The following is a 14,726-nucleotide window of genomic DNA, read 5'->3' on the forward strand; positions in this document are numbered from 1 at the left end:
AAATATCTCTCCCAATTCTGAAACTGATGTTGCTTTCAGGGAAGAAAAGTAATAAGACTGCTGAGCTTATATCCCCTGAATTTACGGGAGAGAATAGTGCTCCAACAAGCGCAGCAACTTCTGTACAAAGTGAAAATTTCTTCGTCAGGCCAGAAGTCCCTCGACGTGCCACAACTATGGACCCCCCAAGATCTCAGGGCTTGATGCTCCCACAACCACCTCCCTCCGTTCCACTGACAGAGGTTACACGGGACGTAGATGTTGAAGCAACAGTCGTCAGGCCGGTGTCACCACAGCGCAATCATAGCCAAAATGATGTGACAACTACGACTACTACAACATCTGCTCCCAATGTACAGACTTTGACCACCGTTACCACGCGCCAATCGAGACGTGTGGTAGAGAATGGTTCAGTCGTGATCCAAAGGATGCCTCAACAACTTAGGCGACCTGAACCTATTCCTAAAAATAAGGTTGATATCACTGACTTCACTCTAACGTGGTATCTTCAATACATCTCAGATGAACGCCTCATTAGGATGCCGGACAGAGACAACGCCTGGGATAGAGTTCTCAATGCCGCCCAATACTTTGGGCTTCATATTGCTCAGTTCGGAGACAGGGTAGATGCTTTTACCAACGGAGGAACGCTAAATTCGTCTTTCGATGATGCAGAGACCAATGGCTCCATCAATGGATTTACTGAGCACAGCAATACTTTTTTCAATGGGGAAGGCATTGACGCCTTTTTCAACGGAAAAAAGAACACTGTTTCGATCAACAAAGCAGGAGACTTGGTTTCAGCAGCTCTTGCATCGTCTCATGCATTACTTGAGGTATGCCCCCAACTAACGGCAAGACATTGATAGCTCGGCCGATAGCTGACTATAAGATTAGATCGGTCACACCCAAGCTCAAGCACTTTTACCAACCTTTACCGCCTTATACGAGTTTTCCGTGCTTCTCACGGATATTACTCGAATTCACAATCTTCACACGCCGTCAGAGGCAATTCGGTACGATGCTACCAAGACATTCAACACCCTGGTTGCCCTTCTTGGCAACATCGCGGCAGTGTATCGACAGAAAATCAGTGATCTGAAGCCTGGGTCGCGCGCGCACATCAACTTCGACGCTAGTTTTGGTGCACAGATTCGTGAGATTTGGCAGTCCAAAGAGGCGCTTTCTGACGCCATTTGGAAGCATAAGCTCCAAGAGGCAGATCCCACAATTACAGCGAAGCAACTCCGCTGGAAGCTTCAGTACCCATACAACTACTCCGTTATTAACAAGATCTATGAGAAAGTGGAAGATTACCACGCTCCGTCATCCAGAACGTGCTACTGGTTGAAAGAGGTCCTCTCTGAATTCTTCAGTGGAGAAGAGAAATTACTCTGTTTGACAGGAGAGAACTCGAGTGGTAAAACATTTCTGTCCCGATGGGTGGAAGAGAGACTTGCTCGACCACTCAATGTCAAATCATACCACGTTCTCCGATACACATTTCGTGAGTTGCTCCTGCTTCTACTTTTACACGATCATCTCTAACAGCATGCCTCTTAGCATTCGATTCACCTGATAGAGCAACTCCTAGCGCGTTTTTGAAGAGCATTCTATTCATTCTTCTTGAGAAAAACATCAGCAATGTCGGGGTGTATAAAGCTATAGCGCAAGCTTTTCAGCATCATTCCGCCCGAAAGGACTCTGAACCTACAGAGGCAGTCCTCTGGAAAGCTTTCAATACTTGTCTTGCGGCTATTCATATTCAGCAAGCGTCGATAGTCATCGTTTTAGATGATTGCGATGAAATTGTTGGAATCCACGAGGACTTTTACGCCAAGCTTCAAGAATGCATTACTGGGCTTCCTGTACAGGTTGTTGCTTTTTGTCGCTCAATTCCTGATCCCGTTCAGGTTTACGCCCGACAAATCGAAACTTCCAAAGTACGCGAAGATATCCGGGCTTATATCCGTGATAGTCTTTCTCGGTCTCGTTATTTCCGTCATTTGAGTCGCCAGGAGTCTGATAATGTCCTCAAGAGCATGACGATCAAAGCTGGTGGCGATTGGCTGTGGGCATTTTACGCTGTTCAGCTCATATCGAAAGAGAAGTCAAAGGCTACGATTATTCAGACAAGTCATGAGTTAGGCCCGAAGACTTCGGATGTGCTTCTCAAAGTCATCGAGTCGCTTGAGCTCGAAAAAACCCTCGATTTGAAAAATCTTCTATCCATCATGCTAGTGGCTGCTAGACCACTGTCTGTGGCAGAGATGGAGAAGCTTCTCTCAATTGACCTTCAAAGGCAGGCGATGTCTGTCGGTCCCGATGCGGCTGGCCTTGTCTCCAAATCCCTCGGCGATTTGGTCATAATTAGAGATGGCCACTTGCATTTCCGCACTAAAACGGTTCGAGCATTCATCAAAGAACAACTTGCAACGATGTTGCTACCATCTGAACAGGCAGCACAGAAGCAACTGACGTTATTGATGCTGCTTTATGTCAAATTTTCACTAAAGGAGGCTGGAGACATTTGTTCCAACGTCTTGGACTACAGTTTTGTTCTCTCTTTGTTCTCAGCAGATTCACTTCTCGGGTACGTTGTGCAAAATTGGGTCGAGCATTTCCAAGCATCAGGCTTCACTGGAGCCGAAGTATCGGAAGTATTCCCCAAATCCATCACATTCGCCCTTCTCGAAAGAACTTGCTGGGCTAGAGTATATACAAAAGAGCAACTCGTGACCAACCATAAGTTTGCTTTCCAGATTCGACAAGACTGTTTCAAAGATCGAGAGGCCGTGATTGTTCATAACCTCGTGACTCTTGGACACATTTACCTCAATATTCTCGGATTAAAGACTGACGCTTCATTCTACTTTTATGAAGCGGCTCAGCTTGGAAAACAGATCTTGTCAGATGCTTCCACGATTGTTAAGACATGCATGGAGACTTTCTTCGATTGCGTTACCGGCATTGAAATAAACGAGGCGACTGAGATTTTCACGACTCATAGTAACCACAGAATCGACATCCTCACTTGGTATGAGGAGATGCTTCGGCTTGCCGTCGAAATCAACGCGCAAAAGCATGGGAGTCATAGTGATGAAGTGATCTCCTGGTACCAGAAGCTCGCCAAATTTTATGCGGACATCAAGAAAGAGGAACAATCCATGGGCGCTTATCAAGAGATACGTGCCATTTTGATCGCGAGGGAAGGCAAAGAGTCACATCGAGTGAAGCAAATGAACGTTTACTTTGCCACCCTAGACATTGTTCTCAATGGTGCTCCAATTGACAAGGTCGGCGAACTCGAAGAGATGATCTTTGAAACCAGTCAAAACATCGAAATCACTGATCTCCGGTGTATCGAGCTATGGATGAGACTCGCACATACATATGAAAGCTGCGAAAGTTTCGAAACCCTCTCTCACGCCGAACGGCTATACGTCAACCTTTGGCAACGCATAACTGCCGACCATGCTCCAGCAACCAAGGTTGATATTCACTTGATCAGGATCGATATTGCTCTCGAATACGCCAGATTCCTCAGCCGACATGATCGCATCCAAGAAGCATGCAGTATTCTCATTTGCCTTTGGGCAGAGTACCAAAAGTATACCCTCGAATCTGATACAATCATCATTCGCATCAGGGAGGTGGCAGAAGAGTGTCGAAAGGCTGGCTTATCAAGCATTGCTGTCTCCATGTTGACCAAGGTATTGGAGTCGTTCAGCACCTACGGATCCAACGAAGAAGTCCAGAAGACTGTACTGCTTATGAACAAAGTCGTGGAAGAAGTCAGTGACACTACCGTCACTAAGAATACCACGGACAAAACAGTTGTTACAGAAGAGACTGAGAGTGTGGTGAAAAAGCTCTTTGAGCGTCTTGCGGATGAATACGAACATAATAGGACTGATACATCACTGTTCTCGGCAGTCAAAGCGTTGATAAGCCTTTACAATCAGCAAAACAACTGGCGTGAAGCTGAAGCCGCCCTCAAGAAGACTTTACAACTGACCTGGAAGGAGATATTGACAGATAGCTCCGCTGTTAGGCTTTGTGAGCACTCAATCGAAGAATGTATAGCTGTTGCGCGTCGTCTGGCTGATTGTTATTCCACTCAAAAGCTCTTTGAGATGGCTGAGAGGATACACAAACAGATTTTTTACGCCTGTATTTCTGTCAAACTCGACGATAATCTTGGCACTAAAGAGAATCCTCTTACTGGGGCCCAGCTTCTTACGGAAGCAATCGATTTCCTGGTCGCATTCTACGAAGAACATCATCGCCATAGGGAGGTCATTGACATCTATACGCATATTTTGGCAAAATATGAACAAGAGTTGGGCCAAAAGCACGAAGTAACCATCACCACGCTGTATTTCATCGCAGATTATTACGAGACACTCGGCCTTGAAACTGCCTATAAGTACTATGCACAAATAGTCACTCTGCTCAATGAGGGTCTCGATTATTGTCACCATGATGCCATCAAGGCCGCTTTAGCTCTTTCTGTGCACTATGATGCTCGTCGACTTTGGGATAGTCTTCAAGCAATCTGTACAGTACTGTGGGAGACTATCATTCGTCTCCGCGGACAGCGGAATTTTGAAGGAGAGCATAAAGTCACTGGGAAAGATGTCGCCTCCATCTATCAAAAGTATTCGCATGTCTTGGATTTCCACGGAAACGAGGGTTTCTCGAAGCTATATAGCATCGCTGTGGAGTACAGAGACATAATCAGCGACTACTATTACGATAACCCGCAATTGGTCATCAATGCGCTGATTACTCTGGCAAAGATATGCGAAGCGCATGACGAACATCACGAAGAGTCAATCAAGAGCTACGAGCAAGTGCTCGACAAGCTGAAGACGATAGAGACTACCGACACTATCGAAGAAACAACAGTTGAGACTGTCAAGAAACGCCTTTCACGGATGTATGTCACCATTGTCAAGGGCTCTCAGAAAAAGACATTTTCACTCCAACGCGCCATTGAAATCTCACTCGAGACGTATCATCAGTATAAGGCTTCATTTGAAGATTACCCTGAGCAAACGATGCATCAACTCGACTGCGTTATCTTGCTGTATCAACAGATGAATACAGAGGAATCCAGAAAACTCATGCAAGAGCTTCTGGTAGAATCAGCTCAGTACATTATCACCGCCGCTGCCGTCAATTTAACACTCTTCCATGCTGCTAACTCTTTAGCTGCTCTCTTTGTCAATGCAAATTTGATACAGAGTGGCAAGGATCTCCTCGAAGAAATGCGCAAAACGGTCATATACGGAGAAACGTTTTCCAATAATGGTATACGTGTAGAAATGAACTCTCAGACGAGGAAGGCCATCTTCATTTTCTTGATCGCATTCGGGAATGGTCTTGACCAGCACGCCGAAAATCTCTCTTACTCCAAAGTTATGGCTGAGATTGTCCTCGAGTCTCTACTTTATGAAGAGTACTCACGTATAAGCAACGAGGATGCCGCTATAGAGGTTATTTTACAATACGGCGCGCGGCTTCGTCGTTTCTGGCAGTCTTACCAACGCGAAGAGTTTATCAGAACTCTTGATGATGACCTCATGGATCGCTTCAAGACTGCATATTCGCAATACTTTGAGGTCAACTGCAGCAAAGTGGTAAAGGAAGAGTTCTACTACAGCTTGATGGATGAGCTCGGCAAGGATCGACCTACAATCAATTTCGACTTTGACACTATCATGCTAGAAGTTGGCAATAGTCACGTCAAAAGTCTCTTGGACAGTGGAAGCTTCGAGAACGCTAGTCAAGTTGGCCGATTTATGATGCGATTCTCCGGAGAAAGGAGGCTTTATCATGATCGTCGCCGCATCCGCTACGGATACATATTGGCTCAATACTTGGTTGGAATTGGTGCACCGCACCCTGATTACCCGAACGACACGTACGGGATGGCTATGGTCGAAACTTCGCAGTCTATTATGCACGATGTTATTAATGCGTTCGACACACTGGAGATAGACTTTGAAACACTTCGTGCTGAGGACTTGGTTGGCCTCATCAATCTGCTGCACGCTCAAAGCAACCATGAACAGCTTGAGCGCGTGTTATCTCGTTTGTGGGATGCTCGAGGAGACGTCCGATCGACATTCGGCTCGGATACTCAAAAAATCATCGAAATTGGTACATTCCTAGTCCACGTGCAGTGCGCTCTGAAGCTATACTCAGACGCAATTCGTACTGCCAAACAGCTGTACTACAACTTGCAGCGCGCGCGTGGACGACTTCACAAGGACACGTTGGAAGTATCACGCCTCTTAGCAAGTATTTACGCTACAATGGCTTCGAATGTAGAAGAAGAATATGTGGAAGAAGATTATTTCTCCTACGCCATGGATGTCCACCACAGCATCATGCGAGAGATTAACTCGCCATCTGATGTGGTGTACAACGGCTACACGCGTCACGATCACGATCACGAGTTCCTCAAGGAACAAGCCTGGATTCACTCATCGCTACTGAACAATATACGATCGCAGCTCAATGAATCTCAACGCAAATACTGGACCAAACGAGAAAAGGACGTTCGCACGATTTATGAAAGTCTGACGCGCGACTTTAAGCTCGGCGAAAACACGAAAGATTCCCAACAACTGCCATCGTGGAAATATGCTCCGCCCAAGGCATGGAGATTTAATGAGCAAGAGTGGGGAGGCGTTGCGAATGGTTTCAACTCGGAAACCGATATTTTAGAGACGGCTCAGAGAGAGTGGGTGTTGCAGAGTCGCATTTTCGTTTGATGGTAACTTGACGCCGTCACGTCAAGTTTGTTTGTACAGCATGTTACCCTACATGTGTTTCTCTTGTTCGTTTTACATTGCGCTTTCTTTTCGTTTTCACTTATTCTACCTTAGAACCCACTGATTCCCTCTGTTCTGTTAAGCTTCTTTTGATCTCTTCCAATCGTTAGATACAACATAATAAATTAGGCACATATAAACGACAGCAGTCATACATCGCTGTCAATCTACCGCAATGATTCATTGAAGTAGTTGAGAAATGGTATTTAGCGTTTGTTAATCCGCAACGTTCTATGTTTACAATATGTCCATAACATATAACATATATTTAGTACAGTAAAAACATGATTGACCCCGCTAGTAGAGAATAAATAAATGAAGAATTAAGAATTAATCCAGTGGCACATTTCCAACAACAGACCAAGTCGAGCCGTCGTATTTGATCTCTCTTACTTTCCCCTTCACCAGGTAGTAACAGCGAGCCATATCGAATTTGGACTGTATAGGGGTGACAACATAATTAGTTGCAGTAAGGCATGCGATATCTGTTCCTTCGTCGGGACTTCCGAGGGCATCTGGTGTTGATGAAGTTTGCCACCCGTTGTTGTCATCGTTCTTGGTCATCTGGATCGCACCAGTATCGTTTCGCCATAAAATATAAGTATTCATAAGGCTGTCTTGCTGCGTATTCTTGGGGATGGCAAAGGCTCCGATGCTTGTTTGAGAAGGGATAATGTCAGGTGGTGCATCTGCGAACCTATGTTAGTATAAATACAGCAGCCAGAATCCCTTCCATTATTAGGTCTTACCTGCAGCTGCTCCCACACTGGCATTGACCCGCCATTCCGCAAAAAGCCTCTGATCATCTCGTTGATAGATGAAATTTGCGCTGCCAGTCCTCCCTCCCCAGTAGGGGACTTCAACCAGTGCTGAGTGATTTGTACTTGAGAGGTTCAACAGTTGTTGACTCCAGACGCTCTTTGTCGAAAAATAGGCTTCTTCTAATTGATTCACTTCGTTCTGAAAGATGACGCTGGGCCAATAGGTTGCAATCCTCGTGTTTGGGCCTGCTTTGTAGGCCAACGGGTCGATGGTACCTTTGGTGTCCGTAGTTGTCACCACTGGATACTTTTCCTCTCGGATTATCCATTCATTGATGTAGTCTTGCTTTCCCTGGTAGAATATATCGATTTGCGTATAATTCTACATGTTGATTGGCGCGTTAGATAGGTACAGTTCTCAAAAGGCGATGGGAGAGGGCGGGAAGACTTACATTATCGGAGGTCACTTTACCTCCACTGTAGAACGTGGAATTGTAACAGCAAGTGGCAAGTGGAGTGCCCATCTTTGGTTCCGGGTCGACATTATACGTTGACACCGTTGACCATTTGTTATTGTTCGAGCTGTAGCCTATCATGCGCAATTGCCCATCATTTCCCTGGTAGGCGAGGCGGATGTTGTAACTCGACGTAGTTTCCCACCAACCGGTTACCGATAAGCTTGATTTGGAGTAAATGGCGCTGGGCGACGACGACGAGGAGGGGGAGGGAGTTGAAGAAGTGGATGATGAAGGCGTGCTTGAAGGTTTCGAGTCCGCCGAGGAGTTGTGATGATGTCGCGACCCAAGAACACCGCCAACCACAGCTGCCACTATCACGACGACCAGAATCACAATCGCGATCGCAATCCATAGTAGCCTCCTTCTCGCGTTTTTCTGCGGCGTATTGTGTCCAATGACTGGTGTAGCTTCGTTCTCAGCCTTTATTTTGTTGCTTTCGTTAAGCAAATCGCCATTAACCACTTCCAAACCATCATATCCACGAAAAAGCTCAGGAGCTCCAGCGTCACCTAGTGTGTTGGAGCCATCTAGTCTAGATGCATCAACTTCCGGCAAAACCCCAGGCCCCGCGGTCTCGCTGTAGGGTGATACCATGAGAATCGAAAGGTGCTCCTAGAGCTCATCACCATCATCAGGTAAAGAAGAAGGGAAGAAAGGGAAAATAAAGGCGGGAGAAAGCCGGAGAGAAAAAATTCGGTCGCGACATCACGGGTTATGTCAATCGGTAGTGCCCACCCTGGAGAATTCAGCCTACTGGGGGCTGCTTTCAAGGGCTAGCGAGGCTCATGTAACATCGTGCCGCCGACTAGGCTTAGAGTCTGCCTGAAGCCAATGATATAATTTTCCAGGCATAGGATGCTGAAGGATTCAGGATCGGCTACGAAAGCCAATCGTAAGGCTGTAAGGGGTGGTGCCATGTTTGAGATCGGCGGCTGAAGGGCCAATGATACGATGTCAGATGAAGCTAATGGTGTGTAGCTTGCATTAGATGGATTTATAGTAAAGGGGAAAGGCTGGAATGATACCACTGTACTTTGCAATTCCCAATTTGTTCTGAAGCTCAAATTATTATTACTTAAAATTGGTTTCTTGCGCACAACTATAAATGGGCACTCTGTTACCTTGCAGTTTTGAAGCGTCTACGAGTATGCCCAATAATCCATGCACCGCAATGGATATCCTAGAATTGACGCTAAACAACAACGTCTCAATTAAATATTATATGGTTTACTAAATCTAGGTTTTCCTGGTCATTCAATTAGTCAGGCTGCCAATCTTCATGCCGGAGTGAAGGGAGTTAGGAAATCACATACTGAAATACAGTGCCATCCTGGTAGATGGAACATCCATTATATCCAGTTCCAATACCGCACTCCATGGTACCTGAGCCCGCCCACGCATCTTGAGAAGCAATGCAGTACACCGACTCGCCGTTGGCTCCGCAAGATGGGAACCAGTTCATACCAACTGTTTTGCATCCAGGCGTTCTGTCGCAGAACGCAGCGCAAATGGCAGCTCTAGCAGCATGCGATGTACCAGCGGGGATGTCTTGCGAATATTGATCGAGGAAGTCACTACAGTTGTCAAATTAGTAACATGACCTTTGACGTTTTACATGTTCCAGACTAGGCGTTACTCACGCTTCCAAGACATAGGAGCAGCCATCTTGTGGACCAAATACTTTGGTATACGCAACGCTAGTTGCGAGAGTAACAGTAGCGGCAGGTACTATGACCGTCGTAGTAGATGTTGTAGGAACTGTTGTGGTTAATGCTACATTGACTGGTGAGGAAGCAGTAATTGACACTGTCGTGACGGTGGCCGTAGGGACTTCGCTGATAAAGACTGTCGACAGAGTCGAGACCGAATCAGTACTAATAGTATCTGTTTCAGTATCCAATACTGTGGTCACATAACCAACAGAGGTAGTGGTTGTCTGTATGGAGAGGGTTAGTACAGAAGTTGTGAGTGATCTCAGGAAAAGGAGACTGACAGATGCGGTGCTGATGGTAGACGTTGACGCCTCTTTCGTTGTGGTTGTGCCGACGACGTTCACAGTTTTGGTCACACCGCCGACAGTCTTGAACGAAGTATGGGTGCACTTGGTCGTATGCGTGGCGGTACGCGTCGGTCCGGAAACTTCGATACACTTCGTTTCGTCAGCAACGAATCATGAGACACGGTCTCTTTGATACAAGACATACTGAGCAAGCCGTCTTTAAGATATTATTCTGGCATCTGGCCAGCTTCGGCAGAAGATCATCGCGATAATCGTGGTAATGGCGCTTCTGCAGGCCAGTATCGATAGTTGTGTAGGCCGTAACAGTTCCAGATGAGGCTGTTACCGTGGCTTGCTGGGTCTCAAAAACTGTGATGGTCGCGGTTGTGATTGTTGTGGAGACCGTAGCTACAGTTGTGGTGCTGTACACGGTCACTTACTGCCCGTAGCTTGTTTAATATGCTATTAACTTACATGGTGTCGGTTCCAGTAGTTTGGTAGTCGGTCGATGTAGCAGTGTATACGGTGACAACATCTGTCTGGGTGTAGACCGTATCAATCTCCGTGCCGGTGTGAACAGTCTGTGTCTATATAGGGAAAGATCAGTTGGTGAGTTGAACTTAAGGCATTATACAACATCGAAGATGACATACCGAAGTTCCAGTGGTAACCGTGGCAGTCTGTGTAGTCGTGTAGACGTACGCTGTCGCAGTCGATGTGTAGACCGTAGATGTGGTGATTCCGGTGGTGAGCGTAAGAGTCTTGGCAGGCTTGGAGATCGTCACAACTGCGGTTGTCGGAATCGTCACTGTTCGAGTGACGGTCGAAGTAGGCAAGGGATCTTGTTTCGTTTAGCCAAGGCGCTCGGTGTTGCCTGGAAGTTTACTCACAATGGCGAGAACAGTATAATTCCGCTGGCGGGTAGTGCTTGAGAGGGAGCAACTCATTGTATGGGAAATGCTGGCACACACGGTCAATGCCCAGCACAGACTGGGCATTGAGAAGGAGGACGGTAAACAAGACCTTGAGTGACGCCATCTCGAGACTTTGCTGTGTGCCAAGAGAGTCTGGAAGAAGCAGGTTGCGCAAACCGCAACCACTGATATTATTATGATCTCTGACTACCCCGTCCTAGTGTGTTTTTGTCACTTCGCCTCCTACTAATCGAGGTTCCCAATTCTTGCCTCGTGAGCTATAAGACAGTCCCTTGCCTACGCTAAAAGTCTGCTTTGTTTGCTAGAAAGAGTTGACTCAAACCGCAAAAGGAGATTACACGTCTTAGCCCAGCTTTAGGTAACGCTACAAATGCAGATCTGGGTCTAGAACTCCAGCCGCAAGGCTTGAATCATTTTACAGTCAGAGAGAAGAGGTGCCTGATTGGATCGCAGCGCTGGAAGCTACCGTAAATCCCCGCTAAATCCCGATAGTATGAGAATCTTTCCGACTATTTGAACAAGCACGATGATCTAGTCAGTTAGCTGCGGGAGCCCCTCAGCTAGGTTCAAAATCGATTACCGCTGGATGTCGCCTCAGGGACCAGGCTGGAGTAAGATCAACGTTCAGCTGCTGCACAATCGAGACACTAATCACCCTGGTAGGCTCGTATATCTCTCTGCTTAGCGTCAAAACAGCTGTCAATCTTGGGGACTGTTTCCCCCGGTGAATAACTAGTTCAATGAGGGTCTGAACCCAGGCGTAAGCTAAGTTCAGCCGTATGTAGGGAGGCAAGGAGGACAATGTAATGATGACCCCGATGATGTGTTGTTTATGGAATCAAAAACAATTCGCTCCCGCCTATGAATAAAGAATAAATGCTTCACTGCAAACTCCATTTTTATCTTTATTTATTTGTTTATTTATTTATTTTTTGCCCTTACTTTCACGACCGCGAACCCCGAGCAGTTTCGAATGCTCATGAGTGGATTTTTCTCTCTCTAGGTGTTGTCCCTAAACAAAACGAAACAACCTTATGGGTAGCCGATGAAATAGGTACAAAAGAAAGATTGTCGCCCTGGTCCGATAATGAACTTTCGACACCTTGACATTCACAGTCAGTAATGACACCGGCCGACACATCACGCCGTTATTTCGCGTCCTGTCAATAAGCGACCTGCAAACTGGCAGTTTCTCAGCTGCGGCTGAGCTCTGAGACAGGGAATGAGATTTAACGAGGAATAGCTTCAATGTTCCATAGCTTACAGGTCACTAAGTGACAGACTCCCAAGTTTGTAACATAAAACATGTAACTTAGCATATAAATTTATGGGAGGAAGCTGTAGTTCTTAATTCATAATTTATTAAATAATTGCTCGTCTATTTTCTATCGCTTTTCTTTACTAATTCATTCATTCATTTAGCCCTGCAGGGGAGATGTGCATGTAAATGCGTTGATCTGTGGCGACGAGAAGGCGTCCATGAGACCCTTAATCGCTGCATATGCTCCAAGCCCACTCAGCGCCATAGAGCCAAGTGTGTAGACAAGCAGCATAGCATTCAGATACCAGAACTTGGCAAAGAATCCACGGATCCATCGCTTGATGCCAGAGTCCCGGCGGTAAACAGCGCCAGTTACCGGGTTGAACGCCTCCTCTCCTTGCATCGCGTTCTTCTGAACAAAGAGTCCGAGGCCGATAAATGCAGGGAACGTGTACGTGAATTGCACCAGGCAAATCGCAGCGATAACACTAGTCAAGCCGAAGAAGTCGGGAATAGAAGCAGCGATGATGAAGGCGATGGTCCAGTAAATCGGAACCGTGATAGCCCAGAGGATCTTGCCACCAGTCGTGGTGATCGGTGGAGCCCTAAACACCTCTATGAACACGTTGTTGTAGATGACCTTGATTCCGATATTGCCGTAGAGAGTTGCGGCAATGATTCCACTGAGGACGGCAAGCATGTTGCAAACAGTTTGCCAGGCATAGGGTGACAGGCCTTGGTAAGCGAGCTATTGTAGCAATTTGTTAGTATATGCGACCTAAATATGTGACTCAGTGCGCGTCTGATAGAACTTACTTGATTAGCATATTGTCCCTGGTAGAAGTAGACAAACGATCCATAGGACATGTAGCAGGCGTAGATGAAGAACTGAGCACCCCACATAGCCTTGAGGAAATCGCGAGGTCGTTGAAGCTCGGCCATGAACTCGACAAACAGCTGAGCACCTCCGTACGCATAGACACCATTCATGAGACCGTTGATAGAGCCTGTGAAGCCGTTGGTCGAAGGAGGAATGCCGCCATGTCTCTCGATAGGAGGATAAGTTCCGTTAGCAAAGGGCGTGACCGATGCGCCACCCAAGGCAGCTCCAGCAGAACCAGCCTGAGCAGCACCATAGTTGGGCTCGCTATGGGCCATCACACCCATACTGATGAACATGATCATCAGGTTGAGAACCACGGCAAAGTTCGCCAAGAAACCCAGCTTGTTAAGGGTCCTGATTTGTCCGAGGAAGAAGCCTACAACCGCCCAGATCAGGCAGCAAACGATGTAGCAGAGGCGGAATTTTGACACCTGTGAGATGGAAAGACCGTTGCTGATAACGAGGATGCCAACGCTGATCATGAGCTGCAGAGCTTGAAGGAAGTTGATGGTATAGCGAAGCCAGGGGCCCCAGATGCGGAATCCAAGATCGCCGTAGTTCTTGGCCGGAAACTCGTATGAGTCGACGTCCAAGAAGACTTTCCAGAGAAGGTAACCAGAACTAAGAAATATTAGTAAATAAGCATCGTCAAAGCGAATCTCAAATTACTTACAATCCAGCGCAGATGCCAAACAGGGTGAACAGGCCGATGCCTTCTCCCCAACCCATAGTACCAATAGAGAAACCAACTCCAAAAGGACCCAAGATGTCGGTTGTAATCAAGTAAAAGCAAGCAGCTGCACTGGCGGAACGCAGAGCCCGGCTTGCGTTTGTCCACTCCAGATCTGTGATAAGCAATCCGTTACCGGAAGCCGACGCATCGGGCGGGTTCTCTTTTGCTTCTTTCTCCTTGGGTTGGAATCCCTCTATCCTTCTCGCTGTTCCTTTTGATGGGAAGATCAGTTCTATGAAGGTAGTAGGTGGCTTTGTGGCTGCGACGGCATCTTCCTCTGCTCTTGTCTTCTCAGCATAGTACATGTATTCTTCGAGGGTGACGCTGGAGTCATGGAGAGGGCGATGCTGAGGCCTGATAGCGGATGGGAGGAAAATGTTGGGGCCGGTAGAGGCATCCTCAGGTCCAGAGGAGTAATCCTCTTTCTCAGAGCCCATGTTGGCGATGTGAAAAGGATCGAAAGCGAGGCTTTATTGTTGTGTGTGAATGAGATGATACGTAAAGAGTTATTGGGAACGCAAAGCGATAGACGAGACAGCGATTTTGTTGCTGAAAACCTGCAGCAAACGACGGGGCACAACGATTGAGGCTCTCTGGGGAAATAAAGACACTCTGGGGATATATAAGTATATTCAGTAGCACGACATTAGATGCATCGCTGCTCTTATCAGTCGCCACATTTGAGACTACTTCACCACGCCAGACTCCATCTTCTGGAACCCTGTGGCAATGGCCATGTCAACAACCCATTTCTCGTAGGCCATCCCGCAGATGGCTGCCCGCGATATGGA

General features: G+C 46.8%; 4 protein-coding genes across 4 annotated transcripts; 1 reads left to right on the forward strand and 3 right to left on the reverse strand.

The window, feature by feature from the left end:
* Positions 1-176: 176 nt before the first annotated feature.
* M431DRAFT_7553 (hypothetical protein) lies at positions 177-6,785 on the forward strand (the record flags this gene model as incomplete). Its single annotated transcript, XM_024922346.1, has 3 exons — positions 177-836; positions 898-1,507; positions 1,564-6,785. The coding sequence occupies 3 exons, from the start codon at positions 177-179 to the stop codon at positions 6,783-6,785; spliced, it is 6,492 nt and encodes a 2,163-aa protein (XP_024771770.1).
* Positions 6,786-7,175: 390 nt separating this feature from the next.
* Positions 7,176-8,718, reverse strand: M431DRAFT_91831 (hypothetical protein; the record flags this gene model as incomplete). Its single annotated transcript, XM_024924303.1, has 3 exons — positions 7,176-7,534; positions 7,595-7,988; positions 8,059-8,718. The coding sequence occupies 3 exons, from the start codon at positions 8,716-8,718 to the stop codon at positions 7,176-7,178; spliced, it is 1,413 nt and encodes a 470-aa protein (XP_024771771.1).
* Positions 8,719-9,360: 642 nt separating this feature from the next.
* On the reverse strand, positions 9,361-11,161 carry M431DRAFT_7555 (hypothetical protein; the record flags this gene model as incomplete). The annotated part of the gene is made up of 8 exons (XM_024922349.1): positions 9,361-9,370; positions 9,438-9,698; positions 9,765-10,060; positions 10,118-10,273; positions 10,329-10,545; positions 10,598-10,710; positions 10,777-10,964; positions 11,014-11,161. The coding sequence occupies 8 exons, from the start codon at positions 11,159-11,161 to the stop codon at positions 9,361-9,363; spliced, it is 1,389 nt and encodes a 462-aa protein (XP_024771772.1).
* A 1,275-nt stretch (positions 11,162-12,436) lies between these two features.
* Positions 12,437-14,496, reverse strand: M431DRAFT_147889 (hypothetical protein). Its single transcript, XM_024912762.1, has 3 exons — positions 13,876-14,496; positions 13,136-13,823; positions 12,437-13,067 (listed from the first exon to the last, which is right to left on the reverse strand). The coding sequence occupies exons 1-3, from the start codon at positions 14,370-14,372 to the stop codon at positions 12,477-12,479; spliced, it is 1,776 nt and encodes a 591-aa protein (XP_024771773.1). The 5' UTR covers positions 14,373-14,496; the 3' UTR covers positions 12,437-12,476.
* Positions 14,497-14,726: the final 230 nt, after the last annotated feature.

This window comes from Trichoderma harzianum (genome assembly GCF_003025095.1).
Source record: "Trichoderma harzianum CBS 226.95 unplaced genomic scaffold M431scaffold_10, whole genome shotgun sequence".
Taxonomy (NCBI): Eukaryota; Fungi; Ascomycota; class Sordariomycetes; order Hypocreales; family Hypocreaceae; genus Trichoderma; species Trichoderma harzianum.